At 36.7% G+C, this 19,922-nt stretch overlaps 1 protein-coding gene across 7 annotated transcripts in view; it reads left to right on the top strand.

Annotated features, from left to right (window-relative positions):
- The window catches only part of SRBD1 (S1 RNA binding domain 1), a 127,549-nt gene that overhangs the window by 52,060 nt on the left and 55,567 nt on the right, over positions 1-19,922 (top strand). For all 7 annotated transcript variants that reach the window (XM_066993806.1, XM_066993805.1, XM_048079456.2 and 4 more), the window contains exon 16: positions 10,210-10,301. In XM_066993806.1, coding sequence (XP_066849907.1) covers positions 10,210-10,301 — 92 coding nt within the window. The remainder of the gene's footprint in view (positions 1-10,209; positions 10,302-19,922) is intronic.

The raw sequence follows: 19,922 nt of genomic DNA, 5'->3' as shown, positions 1-19,922 counted from the left end.
TGAGCACTGAAGGAAATGACAATTGCTGGAGGTGCCGTTCTCCAAGAGGCATTTTGCTCCATATGTTGTGGTCTCGTCCACTTATGCTCCACTGTGGGGACAAAGTCTCCATGAGAGTTAACATGACCTTAAACTCTAGCCTTTGGTCTGGCCTAATGAACTGCTTTGTAGCCACAGCACTTGCTGCTTTTGTGTTGCCCATTTTCCAAATAAAAATGATTCCTGCCAGCAATTATAGCAATGGAGTAGCATGTTCTTAATAGCTTTTCTCTAGTAGCTTTTCTAGGTAACTTCAAGTGGACTGTTCATGTAATGCTTCTTGGTACAGTTTTTGTAATAAATCTAAATGCTTTATGAAATTTGCTGGCAAATGAGATGGTTGAGAGGTGTGTGTTCACTACAGAAACTGGTGGGCTCTCCTTAATGGATCATCGGTGTCTTAAATGTCTGGTGCCCCACAGCAGAATGGCCCCGTGAATAGGACGGTGCTCGCAGTAGCAAAATGTTATAGTTAAAAAACTAGGCAGACTTTTAGGCAGACATCAGTTTCCCCAGTTACTAAACATTGGTGACAACACAAAATATAAATAGTAGTGTTAAGTACTATTGTACTAGCAGGAGTCTATTTTAAAAAATAATAAATTCAGCCTTTTTTTTTTTTATTCTCCAAAACCTTGTGACTTTTACAATGCTCCAACATGAATAGGCTGCGTCTCGACTCTGCCTGATCCTGCTCGGCTGGAGGAGGACCGGATGAGACCCCAGCTTTCCCCACGTGCTGCCACTGCAGGGGTTTCTGCTCGGCTAAGCTGAGCCGGGGCTGCTCGCAGGACCGCTGTGGTGACGGCCTCCTGCTCTGCGACCTGCAGCCGCCTCCGCTCCGCCGCGGCTCGCTGCGCTGCCGGGCCCGTTGGCTTCACTGAGCTCATGAGAGCTGAGAGATGCAAGGGCTAAGGGTGCTCGTTCTGCTCTTCGGTTTGGGACAGTTTTGCGAGGCTTTGGGGGTAATCTTGTTTGCAGCCTGCAATATTTGTAATGTACACATCTGGGCAGTTTTGTTTCGACAGTCTCCATAAATGTATCGAACATGAGCATTTTCACATCACCTAGTATTTTTCTTCTTTTTGAAGGCATGCCTGCAAAACTCAGTTGTGCTCTTTGACTCGCTTGCCCCCCAGGGTGAAAAGAGGTTAGGTAAAATCTTGTCAGTATTTGGCCACATTTTCTTCTATTATAATGTGACTTGAGGTCATTGAGATAATTTAGTTGTGTAAAACTGAGTGTTGGCAGAGTGGTCTTGAAATTATGAAGTGTAATCAAAGGGAACAACCAGTTTTCAAGTCTATTTTGTTTTTATACGTAGATTCTTGCACTTCGATTTCCCGTTTCAATCCTGAAGCCTTTTTTACTGTCCTTCCTTTTTTCTAATATTGATGTTAATTGGCTACTGATAGGTAACTTTTTAGTTGTTGTGGATATATTTAATTGCTATTAATTCTTTTGGGTGTACTTTACTGCTACCATTTTGTAATCGCATGAAATGTGCTTTTTTATTTTTAAACTTGTTTTCTTCTATTAAGGTAATATGGTAACCTGTAATATTATGCATATTGCCATGATTCCTTTCCATAGCACTGCTCCAACGCGGAGAAGAGCAGTAGTTGATTCTTGCTCTCGAGTTCTACTGTACTACAGTGTTTAAAGTAAATGAACCAACTGCTTTTTAGTTGCATGGTTAACTTGGAAGCAGATTTTGGACATGCAGTTCAGATTTTAAAGTCCTGTGCAAGAGCAGAAAGGAGCTTCCACTCCAACTGCTTTATGAGCAATGACAGGACCTGTTTTCTGAAACTGTCAATAGAAACGGTGGAGGCAGTCACAGGTAACTGTCACCTTCAGTCTCGAGACGTGCCACACTAGGTCTTTCACTTTTCACTACAGGCATGGGACGTGTATTTCTTCTGGGGATGAATCCGCAGCACCGATTTTGTTCAGATAACAGCATCTGGCACTAGATTGATTTAACAGGCTATGAGGTTTGCTCTTTTCAGATATGCACTTGTACGGCAGCTTCTGTACAGCTCTGACATGGCCACACGCTGCTGTTGTTTTTTCTGCCTCCTAGCACCACGTGTGAAGCTAAAGCTCTTTGACACCTGCCATTTGGACCCTTTTCTTACTGAAAAATGTCATTGTTTTCAGACAAGATGAAGACAGATATATGATCATTCTTTCCTTCACAGGGATGTGCTGAGGGCATGGTTCATAGACAAATGAATAAAGGGTTGCAGGCCATAGCTATACAGTTAGTTTTATTAGTTTAGTACGGTAAGTAGTTTTTGTTTGATGTAGGGGCTCACGGAGTTACAGCAAATATGGAAGAAATGAAAGCATGGTAACTCATTGTTATATCTTGCAGTAATTCTAAAACCTATTTTATTCTACTGGTAAAGCATAGGAATTGTCATACTGTTGAACTGTTGGGAAAACACCCCTGGGTTTTGGGGAGAGGAATGACAGTAGCTGAGGAGCTGAAATAAGAAAATTGTGAACTCTTCTGATTCTAATCAGTGAAATGTTTCATCTAGGATAATCAGGAGGGTGATAGAACTAACTGGACTGCATTTTCCAGAGTACTAACTTTTTTAAAGGAGAAACATTTAAATCCCATGCCACAGTTGCTCCCCCCATACTTTTGAAACCTATTTAGTGCCTCACAAGGAGGCAGTCGGGTTGTGTGGCTCAGTGTAGTTGTTCATATGCTTGAACTGTCTTTTTGTGTTTGAGTACATGCAAAATGTTCTTAGCATATGAAATCGACACACTGTCCTCTCGTCTACTGCAAAGCAGTGGAGGTCTAAATTGGGGTTAGATAGCCCTAATATTTCCCGGCATGCAACGAAGTGGGTAATACTTGAAGGCAATGATTTCAGTAACTGTATTTCTGAATATACTTCCTAATTTTCAAATATTTGTCATACATTTCATTTGTTCTCAGAGGTCTAGCTGCAGGTCTGCAGCCCAACTGCATACTTACACTGGTTTTGATTCTTGTATTCCTTTTCCTTTTAATTTCATATAAAACAGACACATTCAGGAATTCTTGCATTTTATCTGATGTTGGAATACCAGACCTGTTAAATATTTTTATTATTGTTTATTTTTACATATTTTCTTTATCTTGTAGAGTGCATTCAATTCTGTAGTGAAGTTTGGTTTGGTGTAAACATACTGGGAAAATAGAAAGTCAAAAATCTTTTTAAGACTTAGTGTTGTTTTAGGAGACATGTAACTTTTAATGGTTGGAAGCAATGGTACAAGCTGATTAAATGACCTTGCTGAACACCGGTACAAAACAGCCTCGTTCTGTTCTGTTCAGTAGGTTCTGAAGATCTATGCTGCCTACCAAAAAGCTGCTCTGGTGCTAAATACCATTTGTGACCGAACAGGAAAGAAATAGATTATGTTTACCATATTACTTTGATGGCTGGTTTGAAATTATGGCATTTCGATCACATTCTGTGATTCTGTCACTTCAGAAGCTGCTTTATCAGCTGCTTGTTACCCCTGCTGTAGGTCAGCATGCTCTTTCACAAACAATGTTTGTGACCGAAAGACATTGTTGTTCTGTGTTTGAATTTGCTGCATGACAGTCCTGATTTGAAACAGCTTAATCATTTTAAAAAGCACATTATGGGTTGGTCAGGATGAGATTACTTTCTTCTTTGCATACTGTAATTTCTGGTAAATTTTGCAAAATACCGACTGAATCTTTCACCAAAGGTAGAAACATTTACAGACTTGGCTGTTAATTCAAAACACTTGTAAGCAGTTTCACCAAATATTTTCTATGGGGATTTGCAGAATGTGGCTGAGGAACAATGCGCTGTCTGTATCACTGCTTATAATTTGATGGGCTGTCTGAAGGCACCTTGTGTGCCTGGCTTCTTGTGTGCTTGGGAGCTCCTGAATGGGACCTGTTCTTTAAAACTTGTCTTCCCCCGCCCCCCAGGTCTGATTGATTGGCAGTCACCGTGAGCTTTTCTGTTCTGTTTTGCAAAAGACGACCATAGCACCTCTTGTCTTGTGTGACTGGTTTTGAAGGATTATCTTCCATATAAGCCGAATTTGTGTGCTGTGTAGTGACTGAAAGTTTTTGAATTAAGTAATGGAAATTAGATAAAAATCCTTTTCCTATCCAATAGTGTATTTTGTCAATGTGAATTATATTTGATACTGGAATATCTCCTGGGTTCTATATATAATTCTATAATTCTCCTGGTTGTTAAAATTCAAAGATAAATCTTTGGGTTATTTAAAAGCACAGATGAATTGTCTGTTTCTTGGCTTGATTCTGTTGAATAATGATTGCTTTCTAGTGTAATGTTTTTTCATGATCCTAACATCTTCCTTTACATCCTTCCTTAACATGACTGGGCATGGGGGAAACACCAGATTTTGAGTTTAATTTCATCTGTCAGAATGACAAGCTTTTTAAAATCTTTTGGGGCTTCTTACTCTTGGAATACATTATTGAGTGTATACCAGAACCTTTTTATCTTGCATTTTCATGACATATGTTCCTCACAAGAGGAGGTGGGAAGGAAATAAAAAACAAAAACAAAAAAAAAACTGTGCTGTGTCAGATCCAGGGTCTGTCAAGTCCGTTGTCCTGTTGTTCCTGTGGCGAGGTGCTGAGTAAGTGACAGCATCTTGCTCAGCTGGCTTGGGACTGCAGCTCCCAGTCAGGGAACTATGCCGTTGTATCCGAAAAACATGTCCAAAACAGGCAGCAATGTGTGGGATGGCAAGAAACCTGCAGCTCACCGCTGGTGGTGGTGAAGAGGAGCTGGGTGGGCTGTCCCACAGCCAAATGTCCTCCTCAGCCTGAAAAGAATGAGTGATCCACAAGTCGAAGGGCAAGTAAGGGGATTGGTGTTTCATTGGAAGCGTTTCTTTGACCTCCCCTGGGTGGTTTTGGTCAGCAGCCAGGAATGGGTACACAGGGGAAAGTATAAGGACAGACGTAGATATGTTGTGTCTCCAGCACTTTCCTAGATCTCAACTATTCTTGCTTCAAAGCTCTTCTGGAGCTACTTGTGACTTGTGTTTTTAGCAAGACCCAATGGATTTCTCATTGACGAAACAGCCCAATTGTCTTTTGAACCTGTACTTATTTAAGTCTACCCTGGGTCTCCTCAGTTTGCTTTTAATCAGTTTATGAACCTAATTAAAACTTGTAGCATTCTAAGCCAGCTTCTAAATGTACTGTACTTTTCTAGCAAAGATTTTGGTTATTTTATTTCTTCCTGTCCTGTGTAATTCTTAAACCATATTATTTTTGAATAAGTAACACTGAATAATCTTTTGACCCTTCTGTACTTCTGCCCTCAGTTGGAGCCTCCAACTTCTGTTGCCACAAGGTTATGAAGATTAAATTTATTAGTTAAGCTGATTTAAAATCAAAAACAAAACAAAAAAAAAAACACACACATGCACACACAAAACACCTTTAATTAGATTAGTAAACCGTTAAATTACGATTGTGAGGGAAGCTGTATTTTGTTGCAAATCATCTTTTTATAACCAAATGGGAAAATCTGGGCCCATTTTGAGATGAGCATAGCCTTTGCTTTTAGAATGACCCTGACTTTCTTCCAAATAGTGACATTGGTCACTTCTTTGTGCTGTTCTCATTTCTTAAAATGTTTTTTTTTTAAAGGCTTTTGATTGTAAATCAGTGTTTTGGAGATTGTAGAAACAGCAAATCATGTCAATTTGTATGAAGTTGCTTTTCTGTCTGCTGGTCATTGATCTGGTGTTGCATTTGATTATGGGGAAGTGACTTCAATGTAATAAAATAGTCTGAAATATTGGTAAAGTTTATGAAGGTGTCAGAAAGCTGTATTCATCTTTAACTGTAGAAACCTCTGGCCTGACATGTAATTCCTTATACATATGTTAGATTTTTATGTTTAGTTTTGAATAGGTCTTCAGCAAAAACTTACTATCTGAGAGCTCAAAATGTTCTTAAAAAAAAAAAAGTGCTGTTTTATGCATCTACATGAAATTGCAACATCTGAACAACTTGAATAACTCGAGCTTGTTAAATGTTATCTTTGTTCTGTGTTTTTGTAGGTATTGTAGTAGCTTTGAATTAAAAAAAAAAAACAGTAGGTATTGGATTATTTTTTTTCACAAGGAAGACATTTTTTTCCTGTAAAAATTAAGAGATTGGAAGTCTCAATGTTTTGAACAGCTCTCCATATCAAATATACAGTGCTTGTTTAAGATGAGTAAGAAAATACCTTGTTATAGTTAAAAAGCTACTTCAAGCCTCTAGAATACAGCTAGCATGGTTTCCAGCATAAAGCTGAGGGACCACCAGGTGGTGCTAGCAGAATACATTTAATGTTGGTTTAATGATTCTTCAAAGGTCTTAAAAATAAAAGACTATCGCAGTCAATAAGAGAAAATTTACTTTCTATACAGCAAGCCTATTTGTGCAGTCAATAACAGTAAATTGAAATATTGTGTAGCAGCTTCCTTTTGGGCACTTGTAAAAGATTAGATTATAGAGAAGAATCTTTACCTGCTTTTTTTTTTTTGCTAATTCAGAGAGTGCTTTATGAAACTTGTCTGCTCATGTACTATAAGTGTAGACTATCACAATCACTTGCTTATTTTTCTACTACATACTGACTTAAAATAGCAAAATAACAACATTACCAAAAATTTTTAACTGCTATTATTTTGGTCCCTACAAGAATCTTTCCTCAAGAAATGTTTAGAAATATATATTTTCTTACTTTTACTTGGGGAAGAGTGGGAAGGTTTTTTAATACATTATTTGGCTTGAAAAGTTAAAATAGATAAATATCTAGTTATATAAGTTTTTAGTTAATTATTTATTAACTGTTTTAGATACAGTTTACCAATGTTTATGCGGATTCTAAGGACCTTATTTAACTCTTGTCAAATTGTGTCCTTGTTTTATTTAAAAAAAAAAAAAGTAAATGAAGAACTGTGTGGACCACAGAATTTCAGAGTAAATTTGTATAGCCCACTGGTTTGAGCAGGTTTGGTTTTGGTTCAATGTGCTCTGACATTAAAAATGCTTATTCTTTGAAAGCAGAGCAGTTTACAATACATTAAATTAGTGTAAATTGTCCTATATGGCATCCTGTTTTTTAAAAGAGAGTATTAGAATTAAAAGGAAAAAAAAAAAAAAAAACAACAACAAATTGTCTCTGAACCAAAGTGGTGCCCTCTTGCCCAGTCAAAAAGAAAATCCAGAAAAGCTGCGAAGAAAAAAACCCCAAACCTATTTTGCTTGTAATTGTAGCATTGTGACCGAGCTAAATGTTAGAGCATTGCATGCGCCAGCGTTGCATTAGTAACCACCTCGCTGTAGCTAAAAACAAACTGAATAAAACCACACGACAGCCACTAATAGATCTGTAAAATCTTAGTTGAGTATGGTTGAACGAACCAGAGAATGGTTTCTTTGGAGTTTGGGCCCTACACATTTGCTCTGGGTAATGACTTAAATGTATTTAACGTCTGGGTTTCACCGTCCTAGGGGCAGTGGTATGGGGCTCAGTGAGCAGAAATTCTTCCCCTTTCTTTTTCAAGTCTGCTACACCAAATAGTTCGTGGAATAACTGCGTGCGTATACAAAACCATCTCCGAGTGGCTGTCAAGTAGCCAGCATATGTGTCTTCTGAAAGTGCTTTTTATATTTTGTTTTCCTGCTTGAGATACATTTTTACTTGGCTTTCCCCTTGCCTTTCCCCCCACCCCCGCAGCCGGTGAATAAATTTTCTTGCACTTGAGAAAAGGAAATGTGCTCTTTTCAACTGTTTCTCTCCCATCCTGAATTTTATTTACTTATTCTAGCAAGGAGTTCTTGTGCTACCTACTTGAAAATTTGGCAAAATTATTTCCTTTTCCTACTGTAGAATCCTAGTATAGCTGCGTTCCTCAGTGCTGAAAATTGTCAGTATAGCATTATTGAGAATCAATAAAACATCAGGTGTCTTAAAGTTCCCATCCAAGTCTCCTTCATGTTTTTTGTTTGTTTGGTGTGTTTTTTTTGTTTGTTTTTGTTTTTAACTTTTCAAGGTAGTGAGAGGGATCAGGAAATGTTGCATGTAGTAATGCAACTTATTGTATGGCACTGTTTTAAAAAAAAAAAAAAAAAGGTGCAAAATGGTGAATGTGTTTTTTTTTTTTTTAATCCAAATGCGATGTCAATAGAAACTATATTAAATTTAGAAGTTGCATAAGAAGTTAGCTTTTGGACCTGTTGGAATAAAGAGATTGAAGAGAAGTTAGTTAAAGCTGTTAGTAGTATGTGCTAATGTGTGTGGGTTTTTTGGAAGCAGTTTCTCTTTTATGAAGAAAGGGAGAGCTTGCCAGATGCTGCCTTTTATAATGTGTGAACAGGTTAAGAAATACATTCTGTTGCATTGTTCTTCAAGCTACCAGTTCATCAGGAAAATCAGTTTAAGGCTTCTGTCAACATCATTTTTCAGCAGTTGGATTTTAGTGATATGACCGTGTCTTGCGATCAGTTTTGCTGGTGACTGTCAGTTACTGTCTGCTGTGAGACCATGTTCTGAATGCCATTTCTATCGAAGGAGTGTCCGTAACACTGAATCTTTTTAAAAGATCATGTAAACAGTCTCGCTTCCATTTGCCTCATCCTGCCTGCTGACCAACTGGCCTGAGTGGTTATCTGTTCTGTTAAACCAGTTGTTTGAATGGTTCTGAAGTTATGGGAACGCTAAAGAGAACAAGGGTTTATTCTCTGTATTTATTGAAAGATTCAGTCTGTTTGTAATCCTGAAATGTTGTTGTGTTGTTTTTTTTTTTGAGATTCCAATAACTACAAAATCTGACATGTATACAGCAAAAATTCCAGTTTTGCTAAAATAGTAAATAATAAAAAATACCAGTTTTACAGCAACAGTAAGAAATTCATACCTTTTATATTTTTGCATTTTACCTTTTTTAATGTTAACATGCTTGTAGCTCTGAATGGGAATGTGCTTTATCTCCGAGCTATTCTCCAGCTTTTTCTAAAGGATTGGGCTTCTAAATATCAGTTTCTTTGTTCCTAAATTGACCTACTAACTGTTCTTAAAAGCAAAATTTCTAGTCTCATTTGAAAACAATATAGAGCAAAGATATGATTTTATTCAAAGGTCTGTTTCTTAAGGGCTATGGTTTCCCTTCTTATGGTGAAGATAAAGTTATTGTAAGAGTGGAATAAAAAAAAAAAAAGTAAAAATAGCTCTGAAACTGACAGTATTCCTCTCCAGCGCAGACATGTACCATGGCTTAATTACTGCCGTGAAATTCAAGTTCTGTTGAAGTTATATGAAGAAATATGCTGTTGATTCACGGGTGTCAAAATTTCACAGCTGCAAATAAACTTAGACTGCAAATATTTGATTGCAGTTCTCTCTTGAGTGGAAGTAGAGCACTTGAGGATTTTTTAATTATATGCTGTGATTTGAATTGGTGAGTTTATCGTTACTGAATGGGTTTGAGGTGTGCTGTAGATACACAAACTGTAGTTCAAATTACTGAAGACATCGAGTCTGTGTTTTTCTTTGGGGATGGCAGTTAGAGCAGGGAGAAGACGGTATTAAATGCTCGCTGAGGAGCGAGCCGCAGTTCTGCGGCTCAGTCTGTATAGAGGTGGGTTTTTTTCCTGAGTATTGTAGGCAGTTAGCTTTGGACAAAGGTGTGTGCACACATGACTTGCATTCATTCAGTAGTTTAATTGACATTAAACTTCAGAATCCAGGTGATTTTAATGAAATGGGTAGGTTTTTGTTCTCTTGTTTGGTTTTTGGAAGCCTGTTCGTCTATTGACTTCTAGTAACACTTGTTTCTCATGTGCATTTTCTCTGTGATAAGAATACTACAGAGGTTGGTATCACATACGGTGTATATTTATAAAAGAAACAGAATTGAAAAAGTGAATGTTGCAAGTCAGGGATGGGAGTTATGGCTTAAATAGAGATCTTTCCCTTTGTACTAGCTTTCTTTTATAAGTATTCAGTTCATTTATTTTTTTTTTTTAAAAAAAGAAGCTTTAAAAAATAAATCCAAATACTCAATTAAGACACTGATAAATCTTCCAGGTGTGTTATTCTCAGTTGTATGTTTTTTGATTATTTACCATTTTATTTGCAGCATTGTCAGTGAAGCAGGAGCATCTATCTACAGTGTGAGTCCAGAAGCATCAAAGGAAATGCCAGACCTAGACCCTAACCTTAGAAGTGCAGGTATGATGTCTGTTGCATTTTATCACCATTTCAACACGGAACACAGTTCTCAGACTGTTTACAGTATTAAGTATACATAATCAAATATATGTGTTAGAAGAAAATGAAGAGTTTGTCTCCTTTGTTTCTGAACTTGAATTCTTCACATCTGAAGTCCTAGGTGTGCAAATCAATGACATCATCTTTTACCAAGGCCTGTAACGTAAAGGACCCTGTGGACTTACTTTCGTACCAGGATGGTACGGTAGAATTTTGGGGGATTAAATATAACAAATAAATTGTATGAACTTTCTCGGATGGATATGTCCGTGCCCACAAGAACAAGACCTTTCCTCTCTTCTTTTTTCCTTGTATGTATACGAATATCTGTGATAGCACTTAAACATTTTAAGGGCTAGGAAAACTGTAAGAATAGAAGAGAGAATTCAGTTATGTGTTCATTCTGAAGTATGATGATGTCAGTTTCTTTGCCTTCATCGTGATCGCTTTTTGAAGTCTTCATGTAGATGTATATAGTCCTCTAGAAATACTATTTAGTTGTACATATATATATATACACTTTAGCATAAATGTTACTCAAGTATAATAAATTTTAATTTTTAGAAATACACAAGTGTAGTCAGTGTTAATAATTTTCAGTTTTTAGTTAAAGAGTGATCTTCAAAGATCAAATTCCTAGCAACTTCACTGGTGTCCAAACTACCCATGGAGTTGGTTTATTGGGAGATGTCTTTTTAAAAGCAGGTCTAAGGTTGTTTTGTATTACTTCACTTGTGTATTTTTATTTGTGTGTCTTTTGGTCTTGGTTTTTATCACACCAGCTTTTTCATTTCTTTTTTTTTCTGTAATTTGCTGTCATACTCAAAAAAAATAAAGTAGGCTTAAAAGTGCAGTAGCACTCTTAACATAAATCTCAAAATGACAGTGTTCTTAATCTTAACTTTAGCAGGCTACTGGCCTGAAAATTCTTAGGAATGCATCAAAATAGGTCAGCAGAAAGAAGTTCTGAAGTTATGAGTTATTTGGGGGTGAAACTTCCCAGGATTTTCCATGTTCCTCTTTCCTCTTATTTCCGTAAAGGGGAAAAAGGGATTTGTGTTAATACAATGTTTTAAGAGAACGGTTTCACAGGAAATTTTTTCAAATGTCTGCATCAGCCCTTCCCAGGACAGGCCTCTAGCCTCTTTCTGCTTGACTCATTCCTTCCTGTCTGCAAACTGGCTCTGCTGTCATCATTTCTTCCCTGGGCCAAAGAGATTTTGCTTGTGTCATGGTATGGCCTGAGCAAACGTTAGACCTGTGACATTTCTGTGTTTGTGACAGATGCCACTAGCTTTCCCTTGGGCCCAAGCTTTTTTTCTGCTGCTGATATATTAAACGTGGTTTTAGAGTTTGAGGTAAATGAACAGAGAAATGTTACAACAGGAAAAATCTTATTAACAACAATTTACTTTTCCAGATGTGCATTTTCCTTTTTTAAGGAGTTAGTTTCTGAAACATTCAGGCACTTTTATTTAGCACTGTGCATGAAAATATGGTAAATCAAATTTGTAATACATAACCCATTTCAGTATTAATTATCTGGAGTTCATCATTTCTCCATTATTACCAGGAGTTGCTTCAGGCGTCACTTAAAAGCTGTTGCATCTGGTTTGAAAAGCATCGGCTCTTTTAACATGCTGCAGCAGTACCTCAGTGGTTAGAAACTGAAAAAAGGGTAGGATAGAAAGTGAAAAATAATTGCTTAGTTCCGTGGATGTCAGCTTTCATGGAACTGACAATGAGAAGTGTATTTATTACAACAGAATCTTTTGAGAAGTTTTAGACTTCAGACATTTTTCTTGATGTCTTTTGGTGTCAATTTGTAATTAGCTGCACGACAGCTGTGGACACTTCTTTTTTAGGCTGAACATAACAAAGTGACATAACATGAGAGGGAAATAGTAACTGCTGTTTTTTTCTTTGCAAACTTTTTTCTTAAATAGCTTTTACTTTTGTACTTTTGATTTCCCTTTCTTTTAATTTGCAGCAAATGGAAAAATGACATGGTGTCAAAGCTGACTTGTTTTTTATTTTAATTGTTGTGTTACATCATGTCAAGTTCTGTGCTTACATGATAACATTTAGCACATTAAAAGAAGCTGACAGCTGCATGATGAAGTGTGACATTTATAGTTAAAATAAAAGGTACAACTGATGTGAGATATCTGTGATCTTAACACAGTTTGCCACTTTAACATTTCTCTCAACACAAACTATGGAAGGGTTTTTTTGTTTGTTTTTTAATTACACAGGTAAGCTTGTGTCTGTCCATCCAGGTACATGAATGGAAAATATTAAATTATACATATTGCACGACAACTTTTACATCTAGTGAAATCTGTCATATTTGCATGCTGTTCAGCATAGAAGACATCAATCCCAATCTTAAATAAATAAATGTACATATTATTGTAGTAATTTCTTTTTGCTTAAGTGTATGGGAGGGAAAAAAAAAACATTTTGTGGGAGTATTAATTGGTATTTTAATTAAGGCAAGAACTCAACTGGTTATTTTTATTCTCTTTGAGCTGTCTTTAAACCCATGTCATCCATGACCTCCATAATAATTAAGACAGATAAACTAATTAGATATGCATAAACTGTAGCAGAAACTTCATACTCATTCATACAGCACTTCTAACAACTGTTGTGCCTAGTTGATAAAAAACAAAATGCTCATTTCATAAGCAATTTGCTTGTATCTGTGTTGCAGACAGTGGGGTAGGGTTTGTATGGTTTCAGAATTGACCTCCAGAGGTGGGTAATTTTCCTCTTTCTGGCCTCATATCAGCTCTATTGTCAATATATTAAACCAAGTTCTCTAAAATTTTTACAGCACCAACTATGTATATTTCATGAAAGTGCAGAAGCTTCTCTACTGCTATTCCAATTCCTATAAAATCTTGTAGAGTGAGATTTGACTAAGTAGATAGTGAAGAACTTGATGAAACCTAGTTATTTGTGTTTGAGTAGAGTGAGAAGGTATATGTCCCCTTCTGACAGTCATTGTAGGATTAATGAGCAGAACAGCTATTTCTCAGCCTCACAGAATTGGGAGATAAGAGGCTTATAGGCCAGAGCAATAAAAGGATTTCCTACTTGATAGGCTGAGGTAGTTCAGCTGCAGCAGATTAGGAGGGTTCTACCTAAAGAACAAGTCACTGGGGTTTTTGGATGAACTTGCAGTAGGGAGTTGCAGCTTGAGAGAGAAGGGAATAAAAGGTTTCCTTGTATTCTCCTTCCCTGAAGCCTCAGAATAGGCTGATTCAGAGTGGGATTTTTTGTCAGGGAGAACGTGCACCTTAACAAGAGTGGTTAGCAAGTTGTAAATGCTGATCATCTTTGTGAAACTTATTAATGTGTGTCCTCTTGAGGCTTTGTGACTACCTTTCTTAAGGATTAGTGGAAGGGCAGTGAGGGAACCGAGGGGCTGGGTGGGTGACTGCAGTTCTTCTTTCTGTCCCCCTGTGTCCTCTGCCCATCTTCTTAAAGAAGGAGTCAAATATTTAATTTTGGCTTAGTTTTTTTTAAAAGCAGTCGAATTAATACTTACCTGGCTGTCTTGATATGTTTTTGTTGTCATTGTTTTGTTTTATTCTGAGCTGCCATCTGTGCAATACTTTCCGTATTTGAGCTCTGGTTAACTTTTATGGCAACTTCAAGTAGGAGTTATTTATCGTGACTTACACGTAATTAGACTTATACATAATCTTCTGGGTTATTCCAGGTCTCTTTGGTTGAGATTTGCCTGTGCCTTTTTTTAGTGGACCTGGGTGCAAGTTTTCCTTTGATGTAGCTGTAACACCATGCTGAGTGAATAGTTACTAGTTATATAGTTAATAGCCTGGGTCTGGATATATGTTCAGTAATATTAAATGAGGAATTAATTCACTTCATTAAATTGATAATTTACCTTTCATTTTTACATGACTGCTCTAACAAATAAGCAGTCTCTTTTTTTCACTATTTAAAAAGCAAAATAAATTAACACACTTCATTGTACTGGTTTATGAAAAATCATGCAGGTAAACTTGAATGTTAGAATTCTTTAAACATGGGATGTGGTGGTAAAGAGAGCTATGTCTTTTCACACATCACATAAGTATTATCATTTATTAGAACAGATCTCATGCTAAGCCTCTGATTTACTTCCATACCTGAATGTGATCAAATGAATTTGGTTTTTAATCTGCCCTTCTGTTCTCAGATGGTGAAACAAGAATAACATACTTCATCTAATGCAGCAAATCCAAGAAGTGCCCATTTTTTTTCCCCCAACCACATAGCTGTGTCACCCTGTTAGTAAAATAATGAATGTAGGTAAAATGCTCCTTAAGATTACTTTTTGAAAAGATTTGGGAGTGCTAACAGGGCAAGAATGTGTGTCACGCAGCATGCACAGGTATGATCCAGTATAGAAACAGTTTTATTTCTAAAGGATGATTTCTGAGGATAAAGAGTCTGGGAGAGCAAAAGGTCACGCAGCACAGCTTGCTTTAGCATTGTCAAATCCCATCTGCTTGTCTTCTCTCCACAGGGCAGAATACATTGGATTATTGTACACTCAAAGTTCAGCAAACCACTTGCACTTTTCCTTGCAAAAGAAAGCCTTATAGGCTTTTGGGGCTTGTTAGGACTTAGAGACTGTCATGCTACAGGGCTTTATTCCCTTGGGTGCTGTTAAAGATAGAGACATACAGTTCAGAGCTGTCATACTGGCCAGCAGATGGAATGTAAAGATCAGAAAAAATATAATTTCTTTTGACTTTATCTTAAGGAAAGTAAAACAATTTGATCATTAGATGTGTGGGACATAGTGCCTTGATGTCTACTTGAGCTAATTTCTTCATATTCTTAAAAGAGCACTCTTCCCCCTTGGCTACTCAGGAGAGAAGGTCATTTTTCAAAAACTTTATTGGACAGAAGTCTTACGGTTAAACCATTCACGCTGCTTTCTAAGTGGAAGCTTCCTTCTATAGCTAATCATAGAGGATTGGTGCAAGCTCCACAAGTTTTCAGAAAGACATAGAAGAAAGGAAAGTAAGCTCTGAATTTTTTTGTACATTGAAAACGTTTTGCATCTGCTACAAAATGTTACTCGTTTAGTTGGGTTGCATACAATTACAGGTGAACAAATTGAAATTGCATTCCATATTTCATCATCTTTATTCTGTAGCTTTTAAGGAGTTTAATTATACTGTTGGAAGGGAGCAGATGCAATGGTCAGAAACAAAATGGGTGGTGAACAGCACTAAAAGGTAAGGAGGACTTGTTGCTTCTCTCCCTGTAGGACCCAGCTCCTACCAATGTGCAGAATGACCAGAAGCTGGTCTAAAGCTTAAAGTAGACTGGGTTGTACTGTTTAAACAGAAGTTAGAGTAAATCTGAATGATTTTTAAAAAAACATTCCATAGCTGCAGATAGTTTGGAAATCATAGGGCCTCTTATAGTTGTGCATGAACACAAGCATCTACATCAGGTTTTTGAGAAACAGAAATGGATTTAAATTAATGGAAAACAGTGGGACAGTGGTGCTGGTGCTGAATGGTTGGTTACACAGTTGTTGGAGATGTTTGACAGCCTTTACTTTCTTGTTATTCTAGACAAGAATCTAACATTTTTCCAATTCATGCAAACTTGATGGCATGCATGAGAGCTGATAAATAATCACCAGCATCCTGCTAATCTGCACTGTATTTCCTCTGAAGCAGTAGAATATGGTAGTGGACAGGAGGAGTTTGATATCTTATCTGCAAAATCGAGATCCACTGAGGTTCTGCAAGGCTTCTGTCTTGTTACAGAATTAAAACAGGAGGTTATTTTGAGCTCGGTGAAAACTCCTCTCTCTGGCTGTTTTGGATCAGTATTTACAGTAAGCTAAGATGTGTGTGTGTGTAGCTTTTAACTGAGCATCATTCTCTGTAGATGTGCTGATGTTTGCACGTGATGTGTAATCTTTGCAGAATTTGTGGAAAGACGTGATATTCACCTTGCCTTCCTCTCACAAACCTATTTCTCATATCCCAGATGGGTCTGAGTTCAGCAGATGGACTTTGTCTTTTATTTACAGAGCATCGTTTGTTGCACTTCTGGACAATCTGAAAATGCGCCGCTAGTTCTGCCTAAAAGCAATCTCCCAAAGCAGCGCATTAGGCCTGGCTCTGGTAAAGGCAGTTGCTATTAGCATAAAAGAGTTAGATTAGAAAATGGTTTATTTCCCTTGCTAGGGATGTAACTCTATGCATGCGTTTGTCTATGTATTTTCATTAAAAGGCTTTGCTTCTTTGAAGCCTTGAGCCGGAGGAATGACGAGTACAAGGCTGCTCTTTAATTGGAGGAGGTTTTTGTTTTGCTTTTAATATAGCAGTGCAGTTCACCAAAGCTGCTGCTGCTCTTACAGGCATAGGAAAGAACATTCTGGTCACTTATGAAAGGTTGCTGACATAAGTGAATAACTCCTGTAAGTACAGAACTTCAAGTAATTTTCACTTTTAGTAGTCATAGTAATCAATGCCATGGTGATGCGGTTAAAATAAGGACCAGTAATCTGAACGAGAAAAGCGTACTGACAATTTCTACCTTTTACGCTGAGCAGATGGGGAAGGAGTTTACTGAATTTATACCATCCTGTACGACTAACCCATTTGTAGGGTGGAAAAATTACATAGGCTCCAATTAGGTAATTATATATCTCTCATCTAAGGTTGAACTAAAAAACAAAACAAAAGACCAAAACCACTATCATCCTGTGATAGAGAAACTATTAATACTAAAATAGAGGAAAGTGGGTTTAGATAGTGTTTCTAAGAAAAATACTGGTTTTAGAAAGTTGCATTGTAATATTCACTTGCTGAGGATTTCATCTTTGGATGTATTTCTTAGTTGCTTTTTGTATACAAACTGTCTCGTTTAAAGATTTTTGTAGTAAGTAAATAGAATATTGTCATTCATTATTTCATTAATCTTAAGCAAATAACAGATTATCAGTTTTATGGAGTTAAAAGTAAACTAAAATGTAACCTTTTTAAAACAAAAACCTGCTCACTTGCCACAGAAGAATTTTGGATGAAATGCAGCTGTTGAACAGTTGCTTAAAATAAATTGCATACTTTAAACCCACCAAGAAGATATATGAGGATTCAAAACTGTGTCACAATTCCTGACCTACTGAGAAAGAATGCTTAATGAAAAGACTACTGTACGTTTCACTGTATCCTTTGCAAGGAGGGTGAAATTCAGGTCAACAGGATAGAAAGCTTCCAGGACTCAGGAAACCTGAACAATCGATCACTGAGTAAACATTATTGCGGATACTTATGGAGAGTAATTGATCTTGAACACAATAATAAGCTTTATAAAAGGATTTAAATAAGTTGTAATGTTCCCATATCTACCCTCATATGATATATTCAGAGTAATTACATATGCATTTATGAGTTAGTCTTTGATTACATTAATACATTATTCTTCTGTAATTGACATATGCTGTTTCAACACAGACTTTTAAGGTGCAAAGGTTAATTTAAAAATGGGGGGGCGGAGGAGGATGAATTACTTGGAAGTTCTTGTAGGATTTCTCAGCTACATTTTCTTTCAAGAACAAAATACTGAGGTTTTATAATAAAAGTACAGAATGTTCTTATTTGTGACAAAATTGATGTTGAACTGCAATAGCCTTGTAGCTTGTGGCTGCCAAATAGTTATTTGTTTAAAAAGATAATTGTAAAACTACCCACTGCCTTCACATCTTCATATTGATTCAAAATACAGATCAGTTTTCCCATTTGTGAGGTAGCTACAGTGACACGGTTAGTGATGGGGACATGTTTTTTATCCTTATATAAAGACCCATTTATATGTGTGTTTAAAGAGATGCCATCATCATAAAACCTGGGACTTCAGCCAAAAATTATTTGCCTCTTGTAGTGGCAAGCAACGTTTGAATACCACTGTAACTGAATAAATATATATATATATATATATTTTTTTTTTCTTCTTCTTCCACCCATAGTCATTTCTGGCTCATTTTTACAATTTCCTTATCTACAGCCATTAAGTTTTCGCTTTATGGTGTGGCTCTTGCATATAGCACTACAAAAAGAGAACGTTTTAATATATGGTTGTCTTAACTATAAAAATTGGCAAGCTGCCCCTGAAGCAGGCACAGTACTTGAAACTATTTATAATATATTTTTGTGGCCTAGTTGACAAGATTTCTAGCTGTTCCTGCACCTTAAATAGTATGCACATCTGGCTTTGGCTGTAACAATTGGTTTATATCTATTCCACTACTGAGGAGAGGCAGGTAGCCTAATTAAGAAGTTAGCACTAATTCTGTATTTAGGGCTGGCAGCTAATACAGCCCGTGTGTGTGTATATGTATGTATGTGTATATATATATATATATACACACACACGCACATACCCTCTAGAGAAACAGTTGGAAGCTGTTATGTTGTTCTTTCCCCCTCGCTGTCAAGAATGGACAGTCTGCAGTCTGAAAAAAAAATTTGACTGAAAACTTATCAGTCTTCCAGAGTGGAAACTCTCCTTTTTAATCCCTGTGAAAAATGATATTCCTTATTGTAGAAAGTATTAGTAAAAAAACAAGTTTAAATGCATGATGTGCATGTGTGAGGAAAATAGTCTTAATTTAAAATTTTTCAGTTTGGAATTGAGAGATTTGATCATTTAAGACAGGAGTAGTCAGATAATTAAGGATGTTTGCAAGTTCATGAGGGCACATCTGCTCATTAGCTACTAGGAAACAAAACGTTTTAATACAATTCTGTATTTTCTATGAGGATTAGAGTCTGAGACTGATGTGAGTTGTGCAGGCAACTCTTATGCAAGCTTTTCAGCCGCTGCACTGTTATCACTGGTAGGCAAAAATATTTAAATATCTGAAGGGTTTGTCTTGTCAAATAACCATAGTACAGTCAACTGAGACCACCAAACAGTTAAATTACCTTTCTTAGAAAATGACAGAAAAGGTCCTAATGACAAGACAGTCTTTCAGCTAATATGCTTTCTGTAACCTTCTTTATTTCTCTTTGTATTTGGAGGTGAAGTTAATCCACATTAAAGTCAGAGGACCACCTAGGCCATCCTGTCCCCTCAAGCTTTTAAATTTTACATGGATTTACTGCATGGCAGCACAATATGTTGCTGTCATTCCAAATATTACAATAATGTTTTGTTCTTAATTGACAACTTGAAGAAGCTTTGTATCTATCTGGTGTGCAATTGTTTTCTACTAGAATGACGTCTCATCCTGATGCTAATGCTCTGTTTAATATTGAATAACGTTTTTCCCATTTTACTTAGAGTAGCATATTTTGTGAATGATATATCAAAAACTTCATTTGGTACTGCAGATAATTTTTTGAGAAACCTGATTTTCTGTTTTTTCCCTGCATGCCATCATGGAGCTTTATTTATTTGGTTGTTTGTTAGAAAAAATGAAGCATACCTTAATAACAGTGGAAGTGAGACTGCACTGCCACTTTATTTCATCGTTAGTGTTCTAAAAATTAATTGTTAATAGCTGTTCCTGAAATGGGCTTTAAAACATACAAG

The sequence above is a fragment of the Anser cygnoides genome, chromosome 3, assembly GCF_040182565.1.
Source record: "Anser cygnoides isolate HZ-2024a breed goose chromosome 3, Taihu_goose_T2T_genome, whole genome shotgun sequence".
Taxonomy (NCBI): Eukaryota; Metazoa; Chordata; class Aves; order Anseriformes; family Anatidae; genus Anser; species Anser cygnoides.
Note: the sequence above shows the minus strand (reverse complement) of the source record. Positions and strands in the feature narration are given on the sequence as shown.